Source organism: Cricetulus griseus, chromosome 4, assembly GCF_003668045.3.
Source record: "Cricetulus griseus strain 17A/GY chromosome 4, alternate assembly CriGri-PICRH-1.0, whole genome shotgun sequence".
In the NCBI taxonomy this organism is placed as follows: domain Eukaryota; kingdom Metazoa; phylum Chordata; class Mammalia; order Rodentia; family Cricetidae; genus Cricetulus; species Cricetulus griseus.
Window position 1 is genome coordinate 80,397,125 of NC_048597.1, and position 13,611 is coordinate 80,410,735.

Sequence of the window (13,611 nt, forward strand, 5' to 3'; positions counted from 1 at the left end):
CCGGTTCAGTGAGAGACCCTTTCTCAAAAAATAAAGATGAAGAGCAACAGAGGAAATGCTCCTGGTGTCAGCCTTGGGCCTCTACATACACATGTACACATACAACATACATGCCCAACAATACATAGTGTTTAGTGATAAACTATTAAGTAATCACAGCACAATAGGAGTTGTTTCTAAACAACTCCTCACTCTTACCCATTATTTGAATAATGAAGAGGTTTAATAAAGGGAAGTATTTCACTCCCTAATATGAGTATTTTGGCCAACCATGTGCTACCCATTTTCAGTACTGGGAACAGTATCCTGGGACCTGGGTCCTGGGTGGGATTTCCTGAGAAGTGTTCGGGGGTGAGTTTAAGAGTTTTAAAGGCAAATGTTGTTTGTGTGAGCTAACCAATTGTTCATCGTTTGTTTCTTTGGTCCCAGCTACAAATCAGGAAACATATATGAAGGCCAGTGGGAAAACAACATGCGCCATGGGGAAGGCAGAATGAGATGGCTGACAACAAATGAGGAGTACACTGGTCACTGGGAGAAAGGGATTCAGGTAGGCACCTGTCCATCACATGGGTCACAGCCTGAGGTGGGAGTCGTTCTAATCGTCCACCCAAGCTATTCAGAATAATACCACAGTATCTAGCATTTAAGCACTACACATCTAAGAAACTCGTAATGGTTAGTGTTACCTCACAGAATCTAGAATCTCCTGTGAGGGGGACCTCTGGGACAGCCTGGGATACGTCATTTTGATTACTTTAATTGATGCGGGAAGGGACCATTCCCTGGGTGAGGAATTCTGCACTGTATTAACTGGAGAAAGCTGGCTGAGCATGCATCCACTGCTGTCTGCATGACTACGATGCAGTGGGACCAGCTGTCTCAAGCTCCTGCCACTGGGTATTTTATCACAGTGACAGAAAAGAAACTAAAACACAACACATAGTTATAGTTTACTAGTCTCAGCCACACCTTTTTTTTTTTCAAGGCAGGGTTTCTCTGTGGCTTTGGAGGCTGTCCTAGAACTAGCTCTTGTAGAGCAGACTGGTCTTGAACTCACAGAGATCCTCCTGCCTCTGCCTCCCGAGTGCTGGGATTAAAGATGTGTGCCACCAACGCCCGGCTTCAGCCACACTTTTTAATCGAGGTTTTATTATTTAGTCTTCTGTAATGGCCTCACACATCTTTGATCCAACCTACAAGATAGATGCCATTTCCATTTTATACTTGGAGAACCTAAAGGGCTGGAATCATTTGCCTTGGTTAAAAAAAAAAAAAAAAAAAAGACAGCTAGTAATCAGCTGAGCTGAGGCAGAACCCAACACTGGTTCTAGATTCATGTGCTCTATCTACCCCTTCAAGTTATCAGTGTCTTTGCCATAATTTGAGTTTAGGTAAAGGGGGGAGCATTCTGAGGATTTATGCTGACAAGTTGTTTTCTTCTCAGAATGGCTTTGGAACACATACATGGTTCCTAAAGAGGATCCCCAACTCTCAGTATCCTTTGAGAAATGAATACATAGGAGCATTTGCAAATGGATTCCGTCATGGACAGGGGAAGTTTTACTATGCCAGTGGAGCAATGTATGAGGGAGAATGGGTTTCCAACAAAAAACATGGCAGGGTGAGTATAGCTGGTGAAATACAATGAAAGATGTGTATCTGGTAAGTTGCATTTCATTTTGTAAAGATAACTATTTTAGTTAGGTGATTGCATGCATTTGGAGCTATTTACAACCTATTATATATTTCCTGGATATTTAGAAATGATTTAATCAGTTTTTGTTATATATGTGTACAAATAAATGAGGGTGCTGGTTGCAAGTTACAGTCTAGTTTCAACTTTCATATATACTAGCAAGGTGGGCTTTGGGGCTGGCTTGCACTATTAACAGTGATGTCATCATTCTTTCCTGTCTACCCATATGGCAGCTTTACTCTTGCATTGCCCCTTTCTAGTCATTACAAGATAGCTACTGTGATCCCAGGCTTCACATTGCACACTCCACTAAGAAAAGGAAAAGCAACTCATTTCACAGAGCTGACCTGGGTCATTTGTCCACCTCAGAATCAATACTTCCCATCCTGGGGTTGACAGATAGCAGGGCAGTACCTATGGGGATGGGCCCTCTGCTGGCCATTCAGAACATTTAATTAGGTCCTTTCTGTGGCCTGGAGGTGATCAAACTTGGGGAGAGATTGGAAAACCAGGGCAAAGGAGGAGGTGTAATATGAAACCTGATGGAGGATGATTCTTTTGTGGTCTAAGTACATATCTTCTAAACAAAAAGCTCCAAACCCTTGAAAACTCTACTGATGAACACTGAGTAATATTCCTTCTGAACCATTCAATGTTGTGTTCCTACCCGCAGGGCAGAATGACTTTCAAGAATGGACGTGTGTATGAAGGTCTGTTTTCCAATGACCACATCGCACAGTTCCTTGAAGCTGAAATCGATTACACACACAGCCTGGACCGTCGGTCAGATGGATCCCAAAGGAGCTGGCAGCCTCGGGGATCTTCTGCCAGTGCTAGTAGGGAGCCTGGTGGGTGAAAGTAAATTAATATCTTATTTATTTATTTATTTATTTTTGGTTTTTCGAGACAGAGTTTCTCTGTGTAACAGTCCTGGCTGTCCAGGAACTCACTTTTGTAGTCCAGACTGGCCTTGAACTCACAGAGATCCATCTGCCTCTGCCTTAGTGCTGGGATTAAAGGAGTGTGCCACCATGCCGGGCCCTACAAATTAATATCTTATGTGTAGTTTTCACTCATAAAAATATGGCAGGAAAGTTATGCTTATTTGTTTTTGTTTGTTTAGGCAGGCTGACCTTGAACTCATTGACTAGCCATGAATAATCTTGAACTCCTGATCCTCTGTCCTCCACCTCCCAAGTACTAGGATTACAGGAGTACACCACTGTGCCCAGTTTTGTGTAGTGCTAGAGATGGCACCCAGGACTTCATGTGTGTTAGCCAAACACTCTACCAACTGAGCTACATTAGCTAGGCTAATGTTCAATTAGTGGTTTGTTTTCTTCCATTACTATGGGAACTTCTAGTGCTCTATCACTGAACTGTTTCCAAACCCTTCTTTTGAATTTTTAATTTAAAAATGCTTTTATTTGTTGTTTGTGTGTGTGCATGTGGTGGTCAGAAGACAACTTGGTGATGTCCATTTATCCTTTAACCATGTGGGTCCCAGGGATCAAACACAGGTCATTAGCTTTGGCAGCAAGCACCTTTATTTACTGAGCCATCACAGTGGCTCTTAGTTTTTAATTTTGAAAAGGAGTATAAGTTGTTCAGGCTGGCCTTAAAATCTATCTGTAACACAGGCTGATCTTGAACTTAGAATTCTCCTGCCTTGGCTTCTTCAGCCACTGTGATATATAAATAGGCCCATGCCACAATGTCTGGTTGTTGAATACTCTTCTATCACATTTTGATAGATAACCATTCTGATGTGACATTGAAAGGATTTCTTTTAGAGATTTGTTTGTATTTATATACATGTACATGTCTGTGGGTGCCCCCAGAGACCAGAAGAAGGTGCTGGATCCCCTAGAGCTGGATTTACAGACAGTTCTGAGTTGCCTGTTATGGATGCTAGGAACTATACTCAGGTCCTCTGGAAGAGCAGCAAACTCTCCAGCCCACATTAGAAGGGTTTACCATTGCTTTTCACAGTCATCTCCCATATTTGCTTCATTCATTAGAAACCCTCCGAAAGTTGGATGGCAGCGAAAGCCATTCTGTGTTAGGATCAAGTATTGAGCTGGACTTAAATTTGTTGCTGGACATGTACCCTGAGGAAAGCCAAGAAGAAGAAAAGAAGCAGGTAAAACCCCTTTGCCATTATACACTTATATTTTAGGCACTGTTTTTGTCTTCTGTGTGCCTGGGGGTCGCTCTATCTAGACCATCTCAACTCTGTAGTGAGCAGGCTCTGTGAGAGAAAGGTAGCCCAGAAAGCAGGACTCAGTGGCGTTGCCCAGGCTCAGAGCAACTGAAGCCCAAGGCTGTCATCATTTTCCAATAGTGGAAGGAGGGTCACAGGGACTGCTAGCAGTCAGAAAACCCTGGGCTCCCTAGGAATCAAGAGACCCACTGTGGGGCTGGAGAGATGGCTCTGTTAAAACATTTGTTGCAGACAGACAGTGGTGGCATATGTTGTTAGTCCCAGAACTCGGGAGGTAGAGGCAGGTGGATCTCTGTGAATTCCAGGTCTACAGAGTAAGTTCCAGGACAGCCAGAGTTGTAACACAGAGAAACTCTGTCTTGAAAAAACAAACAAAAAAAAAAGAGCATTTGTTGCTCTTGGAGAGAACCTGGCTTTGATTCCTAACACTTACATAGTGGCTCGTAACCATCTATAACTCAATTCCAGGGGATCCTACTATGCCTTTGCACTAGTCATACATGTAGGCAAAACACTTATACATATAAACTAAAATAAATAAATCTAAAAATAAAAGAGGCAGAAGAAGAAAGAAACCTGCTATGCTGGGGCTGCAAAAATAGCTCAGTGGTTGTTGAGAGCTGCTCTTCCAGAGACTGCAGGTTCAATTCCCAGCACCCACATGGTAAAGCTAACAATCATCAGTAACTCAGTTACAGGGGCTCCGAAACCTTCTTCTAGACTTCACAGGAACTGCATGCATATGGTGCAGTGACATGTGTGCAAGCAAAACACCTATACACAAAAAATGTCAACATCTAAAACACAAGAAGGAAACCCAGTGTGTGTGATGGCACAGTGGGTGCCGGGGACTGAGCTCAAGTCCTCTGCAAGAGGAGCTAGCACTCCTAACCACTGGGCCATCTCTCCAGCCCCTTAGTTTTGCTCTAATGAGGCACAATTAGGCCACATGTGCTGCCTTCTTTTCAGGTAGAATTTGCAGTCCTAAGGAACATCACGGAGTTAAGGAGAATCTACTGCTTCTACAGCGGCCTCGGGTGTGACCACTCTCTGGATAACACCTTTCTGATGACAAAGCTTCACTTCTGGAGATTTCTGAAAGACTGTAGGTTTCATCACCACAATATAACCCTTGCAGATATGGACAGGGTACTAAGTGGTGAGTGTTCCAGCTTCTCTTCCTCTCTTGGTTACTGCTACCTGGAAACAAGCTAAAAAATGGTGAGAGATGGCTCAGCATAAAAGCCTCTGCCCAAACCCAAACAAATAGACATGGAGACAAAAGAACACAGTAGACATGAGGCTTTAATGACAGTCTTGCAAAAGTAGTATCTGGCCATGGGGATCATTATAAAAGAGGGAATGGAAATTCCAGGAGCCAGAGGAGATGGACATCTGCAATGAAAAAGTATTTGCCAGACATGACAGGGCCATTGCTCATACAAACTCACAGCAGCCATGACTGCATGTCAAGACCTGCACAAAGCCAGGCGTTGGTGGCACACGCCTTTAATCCCAGCACTTGGGAGGCAGAAGCAGGCGGATCTCTGTGAGTTCGAGGCCAGCCTGGTCTCCAGAGCGAGTGCCATGATGGGGTCCAAAGCTACACAGAGAAACCCTGTCTCGAAAAACCAAAAAATAAATAAATAAATAAAGACCTGCACAAGATCAAGCCAGCCCAAATCCCAACTGCTCACAAAGTCTCACCCCTAGTTGAAAAGCCATTAGTAATTGACAGCTGCTGGGGAAGGGAGAGTCAGCTTTCTTCAGGGATGTGGTCCCTATAAGCAAACCATATTCAAGTGGTCCTACACCTACTCACATAGAGGTAGCATTAAGTGGACTCAGTGGGTTTTAAAAAGGAGCACACGAACTTGGCAAGGAAAGGTGGTAGCGATGATAGGAGAGGAGTTGGAGGGGAGGGAATGGGGGGTGTTTGAGCAAACATATGAATGTATGAAATTATCAGTTTTTTTTTCAACACAGGGTTTCTCTGTGTAACAGCCCCAGCTGTCCTGGCACTAGCTCTGTAGACCAGGCTGGCCTCAAACTCACAGAGATCTGCCTGCCTCTGCCTCCCAAGTACTGGGATTAAACGTGTGTGCCACCAGTGACTGGCCAGTTCGACCAGTTTAATCAAGAAATTTTTAAGAACAGGTGTCTGGCATGCAAGCACAGGTGGGGCAAATAAAGAAAACAATTTAGCCAGGCATTGGTAGTGCACGCTGTTAATTCCAGCACTCAGGAGGCAGAGGCAGGAGGATCTCTGTGAGTTCAAGGCTAGCCTGGTCTTCAAAGAGTTCCAGGGGAGTTTCCAAATTTACAGAGAAACCCTGTCTCGAAAAACCAAAAAAAAAAAAAAAAAAAAAAAGAAGAAGAAAGAAAGAAGGGAGGAAGGAAAATTTATCCTGTATGTAAATGGCTTCTCAAGTTCCTCGTTGGCTGAGTGTTCAGGGGGGCACCCTCTTACCAGGACATCACCTAAGTTTATTATCCCCTCACAGCATATACTGTCTGCCCTTCTCCTCTTATGTCCACATCCCACAACAAGGATTTGCTTGTTGGCCTCCCACTTCCACAACAACTTGTTAGCAAACACATGGACCTGGTCACATAAGCAGGTTGCCTATTGATTTTTTTTTTCCACTCGGAGATAAACTTCTTTTTGAGTTGGGGGTAGCCAGGAAGCCTAGACAAGCAGGGGCCAGGTGCATCCTGCTTACCTGTAACTTTGTAACTTGTAAGACTAACTGAGGCACTTGTGCATTGAAAATGGACTGTCATAGTTTTCTCCCTGCACTTAGTGGTTAAGAATGCTTGCAGCACCCATGCAAAAAGTCAGTCACAATTTCATGTGCCTGTAACCCAACATTGGTGGGCAGATAGATTCTGAGAATTTTCTAGCCAAGTTCTCAGTGAGAGAGAGACCCTGCTTCAAGGCAGTAAGGTTAAGAACAATAGAGGAAGATACTTGATGACCTGGTATGGCCTCAGTGTGCCTATGCATGCATAGGTGTGCCCATTGACAAACTAAGTACATGTACCCCACATACATACATGTACATCCATGTCCAGTGCTAACAGAGGGAAAACAAAGGTAGGAAGAGAATCAAAAGTCAGCGAATGACCTGCCTAGGTACTTGAGGGTAACTGCAGGCAGTGAGAGCAGTGATCAAATACCACCCAAGCAGAGGTCCATGTTATGGCCCTTGTCTGAATCCAGCCCCAGTTTGTGCTTATAAGTCCAGCTTTCCTGGAGCACAGCCAGGTGCCTCTGTTTGCAGGTTCTGGTGGCTGCTTTTGCCCTGTATCACAGAGCTTAGTAGTTATGACAAAAGTCTATCTGAAACATAGAGCCTCAAGCATTCACTGTTGGACTCTCACAGGAAAGTTTGCCTCACCCAATCTGTTGGGTGAGCAGGGGGATGGCTACTAAACTGTTATGTCAGAAGCAAGAGGGATCAGGAAAGACTCAAAAAACTATAAAAAAATAAAAATAAAAACAATAGGGAAATTTAGGATTAGCCTGGATTTCAAATCAGAAGATTCAAGCCATTAACAACCTTGAAGGTTTTATTCCTTTCAGATGAGTTCCGGGAGGAAGAACTGAAAGTCTTAAATTTATCTACTTGAAAAATAAAATATTAGCCGGGCAGTGGTAGCACACGGGAGGCAGAGGCAGGCGGATCTCTGTGAGTTTGATGCCAGCCTGGTCTTCAAAGAGAGTTCCAGGACAGTCTCCAAACCTACAGATTAACCCTGTCTCAAAAAAACCAAAAAGAAAAAAGAAAAAGAAAATATTAGAGAAAGGGACTGTAGAGATAGTTCAGGGGTTAGGGGCATCTGCTGTTGCAGAAGACCCAACTTTATTTTCAGCATCTACATCAGATGGCTCACAACTGCCTGTAACTCCAGCTTCAAAGGGATCCAATGCCCTTTTCTGGCATTGCCAGGCACCTGCATGCAAATGCACATACACATAATTAAAAATAGCCGGGCGTTGGTGGCACATGCCTTTAATCCCAGCCCTGGGGAGGCAGGGGCAGGTGAATCTCTGTGAGTTCAAGACCAGCCTGGTCTACAAGAGCTAGTTCCAGGACAGCCTCCAAAGCCACAGAGAAACCCTGTCTCCAAAAACCAAAAAAAAAAAAAAATTAAAAATGATCTTTATATTATATATATATATATATATATATATGATATATATAGGTTGAGAGCCTAGCCTTTAATGGCTGAGCTATCCCTCCAGCCCATAATCTTGGCTTAAATTAGAGAAGATACCTGTTATCTTCTAACTTAATGGTTAAAAACATACTTAAACTCCATGTAGAATTGGGGGCAATGGTGTAATACTGATATCCATAAGTCCAGTATTTTGGAGGCTAAGGCAGGAGAATTTTGAGTTCCAGGCCAACCTAAGATACATAGTTAGACTCTGTAACACACAGACACACACACACAATGTGGGAACAAAGATACCTTGTAAATGTCTCATAATGTAACTGGAACTCTTCTGTGTAGTAGCTGATCTCACCAAGCTTTTCTTTCAGTCTATAATGGCATACCAATTGAAGAAATCCACTCTCCATTCAGAACTATACTCTTAAGAACATTCCTGAATTACCTCCTGCAGTTGGCTTACCACATCCATCACAAAGAATTCCAGTAAGTGTCACTTCTGTGTCCCTGCAAGGGCCCCCAGCAGACCCTCAATAGTAGCCTTGGTCATTTTCACACACTCCACATGAAGGACTAGAAGCAAAGCTGTTCTACAGAGTCCAACCACAGTGCCCAGGTACTAGATGAAAACTTGGGAATCCCCACTGGTTTATTTCAGTTCTGTAAATATCCCTTAGAGCTTTACTCTGTAGTTACAATCAGTTCTGCCTTCTAGAGTTGGAACACCCTTTCTTAATGACTTTTGTTTGTTTGTTTGTTTGGTTTTTGGTTTTTGGTTTTTCGAGACAGGGTTTTTCTGTGTAGCTTTGGAGCCTATCCTGGTACTCACTCTGGAGACCAGGCTGGCCTCGAACTCACAGAGATCCGCCTACCTCTGCCTCCCCAGTGCTGGGATTAAAGGCGTGTGCCACCAACACCCGGCATTACTTTTTAAATGCATTTTAAGGGCTGGGAATGTGGTTCAGTTGGTAGACTACTTTGGATTCCTATGTATCCTGCACCCAGATTCCCCTAGTGGCAACCTCTTACTCACCATAGTTGATTATTCAAAAGCAAGGACTCGACACTGCTACAGTGTCATTGAACTCAGAGCCTGCTTTCAAACATGGTGGAAGGTGAGGACTAAAACCTGAGACCAAAGCATGCTAGGCAGACATTCTACTACTTAGCTTCGTCCCCAGCCAAAAGTTGCCATTTCCCATGATCCCTTTTCTGTCCTAGGAGTTCACACTGTATTTTGCCTCCAAAGTGTCTCAGACCCTCCAGTCTGTGACAGTTACTCAGCCTCTGTCTTTCACGACCTTCCCATCTTAAAAAAAAAAAAAATACTGCTTGGTCATTTTGTAAAGTGTCTCACTGTTTGTTTGCACAGTGATGTTTCTCTCACAATTGCACTGAGGTGAGACATTTGGAGCAGAATACTAGGTTCAAACTTCTTAGATTTTTTTGTGCATGTTTATGATATGCGTGTATGATTTATGTGTGTAATGTGTGTGTGCAGGCATGCATGTGGCAGTCAGAGGACTATCTCAGGTACCAGTCCTCACCTTCCACCTTGTTTGACACAGATCCGTTTGTTGTTTGACACTGTGTCCACCACTCTAGCTGGCCTGCAAACTCTGGGGACCCTCCTGTTGCTGTCCCCATCTACTGGAGAGCTCTGGCATTTCAGACACATGCTCCTTCAGCGGCTCTGTGTGGGTTATGGTATGGGCAGCACATAACTTCTATATGGCTTATTAGTAAAGTAAAGTGTTGCCAGATAGACTTCCCTACTATAAACTTACTCTGCTTCCCTTTCTATATTTCATTTGTTAGAAGCCAGTTGTCAAATCTAGCCCACACTTCAGAAGAGGGAAGTTAAGCTCCATCTCCTGGAATAATTATGGTATCTTTTTCATTGTAGGAACAGAAGCCCATCACTCTTTTTGTGTTTTACAAAACTGATGACTGAGAACATTCATCCACATGCCTGCCAGGTAAAAGGTAAATACAAAAATAATAGGATTATATTTACTATCTTTAAAAAAATAGTTCCATAATATTTTTTGCATGTGTGATATGTTTGTGTATTTGTATGTTTGCATGTGTGTAGACATGTGTTGTGCAGGTGTGTGTGTGTGTGTGTGTGTGTGTGTGTGTGTGTGTGTATGCATATAAGCCAGAGTTTGACATCAGGTATCTTCCTCCATTGGTCTTCACTTTATTTATGAGACAGGGTCTCTCACTTAACTCTGAAATCATTGATCTGGCTAGTCTAGCTAGCCAGCTTGCCCCAGAAATCCCATCGGCTTCTAGGGTTATAGGAAGGTTACTATGCCCAACATGATTTGTGGGTGCTAGGGATCTGAACTTCAGTCCTCTTGTTTGCACAACAGTTTTTTTTTATCCCCACTGAGCTGTCTCTCCAGCCCTGTAATCACTTCTGAATGTTGTATTTTTAGGTCATTTATTCAGTGAGCAACAGCGGACACTCTACTCAATGAATTATATTGATAAGTGCTGGGAGATTTATACAACCTACTGCAGACAAAATGAAGCCCCACCCTATGAACTAACAATGAAGATGAGGTATTTCCTCTGGATGCTGAAAGTAAGCTTGATAACTCTTAGGATTGATATTGACTTTATGTTGATAGACACTGATTTTAATTCAAATAAATCAATGCTACATAATTAAGGAGGTGAAGATCTGAGCTGACCTTTCACGGCCACCAAATGTTAACATGTCTCCTTTCACAGAAGACAGTCTGTGATAGCAAGAGGCACGGGCACAGGGATGCCTGCCTGGCATGCTCACAGAACAGGGGCAGGGAAGACCTTCTCATGCACATGTGGCCATTGAGTGGAAGAGATAAACAGCACTTAAAAAGTTTTTGTAATGCATTTGTATTTATTTTTTAATTATTTATTTATTATGTGTACAGTGTTCTGCCAGAAGAGGGCACCAGATCTCATTGTAAACGGTTGTGACCCACCATATTGTTGCTGGGAACTGAACTCAGGACCTCTGGAAGAACAGCCAGTGCCAAAAAAAAAAAAAAAAAAAAAAAAAAAAAAAAGCCAGGCGTTGGTGGCGCACGCCTTTAATCCCAGCAGAGGCAGGCGATCTCTGTGAGTTCGAGGCCAGCCTGGTCTCCAGAGTGAGTGCCAGGATAGGCTCCAAAGCTCACAGAGAAACCCTGTCTCAAAAAACCAAAAAAAAAAAAAAAAAAGAACAGCCAGTGCTCTTAACCTCTGAGCCATCTCTCCAGCGCCTGTGTGTGCGCGCGTGCATGCGTGCATGTGTGATCAAGCTTGGTGGCAAGTGCATTTACCCCTCAGGCATCTTGTCAGCCCTAAAGGACCTGATTTTAGTTCTCAGCACCCACCTGGCAGTTCACAATCATCTGTAACTCCAGCTCTATGGGATCTGATGCCTTCTCTTGACCTCCTCCTTGGAGGCATCAGGCATGAATATGGTGCACATACAGACATGCAGGCAAAACATTCATATATAAAAAATAAACATAAAAATTTTTAAACATATTTTTAGCTGGTCAGAACTGGACTGTACCTTGTCTGTGGAACACTTGCCTATGGCACACAAGCCCTGTGTTCAATTCCCAGCACTGCAAAACTAATAAAAATTGTTGCTCAGCAAACAATAATTTTAAAATATATTAGTTTGGAAGCCGGGCATGGTATTAAGTTCCTATAATCCCAGCACTTGGGAGGATGAGACAGGAGGATCAAAAGTTCAAGGTCAGCCTATGCTACATGGTAAGATCCTGTCTCAAAAAAAAAGTTATTAGTGTGAAAAACAATTGACATGTTTTGTATACATCATTCTCAAACTGGTTGCTAGCTTTGTTCCATAATATTTTAAATTTGTACTTGTGGGAATACAAATAATGAGTTGAAAATAATCAAATATTAGTGAGAGAGTATTTAGGAACATATATATATATATATATATATATATATATATATATATATATACACATACCTATTGTCTAAATGTAGGGAAATGTGTTTAAAAGGTTGTGATTTGGGGTGAAATATTATACAGCTTTTGTTCTCTTCTTTCCTCATGCTCATTTACTACTGAAGAAACAATGTTATTTGTCCCTTCAGAGGTTGTGCAATGCTGATTTTGACTGGCCATATCCTCACAGTCAGGGTTAACACCTCTTTTCCCCACAAGTCCACAAAAGTGGCGTTAGAAACAGAGACTTGAGTAGATTCAGATGTATTGTGCTCTGCAAAGCCACAGGGGGTTACTAGTCTTTCTCGTTATGCTTCCTTTTAGTGTTGGTGGGATTCATCAGTGGCTCACACTGCTTTCCATAGACCTTTACTGGTGGCCTTAGCAGCCCCCAATTGTCATACCTCAGTGGTAATTAATGTCTACTGTTTCCCTGGAGATGGTACAATAATAACTTTCTGTATTATTTCTATTACATTAATTAAACTATTTTTAAGTTTATGTATATGTGTGCCTGTGTGTGAATATGTGCATGTGTGCATATGCCCTTGAAGGCTAGACGACCTGGGATCCTCTGGAGCTGGAGTAACAAGGGATTTGTGCCACTTAATGTGGGTGCCAGCCAGCAAGCCCTAGGGATCTACCCTCTTCCTCTTCCCTAGCACTGGGATTATAGGTGTTTGTTGCTGTTATAAGCCAGCTTTTTACATGGCTAGTGGGGGTGGAACTCAGGTCCTCACATTTGCACAGCAAGTATGTTACTCACAGAGCCATCTCCCCAGCCCCCCAGCGATTCTTATCTAAAGAAGGGTCTTTCTGTGTAACCCAGTCTGGCCTCAGTCTTGCAACCCTCCTCCCTCAGCCTCCCCATTGCTAGGTCTATAGCTCCAAAATAACCAGTCTTTAAGTACTGACTTCTGATACATCTTCTCAAGGTGTTATGTTGCTATAATGGACGTTCAAATATATACCCATGTGTGTTTATAGGCATCTATGGTTGGTGTTATCTTTTTGCAGGACTTTAGGATGATAAATAAGGACTTAACTGCAACCAAATTTATGACTGTGATAACGGAAGATAACCCTTTCATGTATGATGGAACTGACAGCAACTTTGAACTTGAGGTTTGTAAAGTGTTGCTACAGATGGCACAGATCCAGTTAAGCTGCATGTTTCTTATGCTTTGTGTATACAAAAAAGTGGGATGTGCACATATACACAGTTGTCTTTTCAAAAACCAAAGATTAATATTCGAAAGGACCTGGGGAGATGGCTCAGTTGGTAAAGTGCTTGCTGTGCAAGCATGAGGACCCAAGTTTGATCTCCAGAATCAACATAAAAAAGTCAGATGTGGTGTTTTTATGCTTGTGATATGCTTATGCTGGGGAGGTGGTGACAGGAGGATCTCTGGGACTTGATGGTCAGCCAGCCAGGCTGAATCGGTGAACTCCAAGCCAATGAGAGACCCTATGCCAAAGAGCAAGATGGGGAGCAATAAAGAAAGACACCAGTGTCACCCTCTGACCTCCCCATGCATATAT

The 13,611-nt window shown here is 42.9% G+C and overlaps 1 protein-coding gene across 1 annotated transcript in view; it reads left to right on the forward strand.

Annotated features, from left to right (window-relative positions):
* Nucleotides 1–13,611, forward strand: part of LOC100764430 (radial spoke head 10 homolog B) — a 50,397-nt gene that overhangs the window by 17,059 nt on the left and 19,727 nt on the right. The window contains exons 7-15 of the mRNA XM_035443151.1: nt 430–550; nt 1,448–1,624; nt 2,373–2,547; nt 3,721–3,842; nt 4,893–5,082; nt 8,474–8,588; nt 10,009–10,088; nt 10,547–10,695; nt 13,087–13,194. Coding sequence (XP_035299042.1) covers nt 430–550; nt 1,448–1,624; nt 2,373–2,547; nt 3,721–3,842; nt 4,893–5,082; nt 8,474–8,588; nt 10,009–10,088; nt 10,547–10,695; nt 13,087–13,194 — 1,237 coding nt within the window. The remainder of the gene's footprint in view (nt 1–429; nt 551–1,447; nt 1,625–2,372; nt 2,548–3,720; nt 3,843–4,892; nt 5,083–8,473; nt 8,589–10,008; nt 10,089–10,546; nt 10,696–13,086; nt 13,195–13,611) is intronic.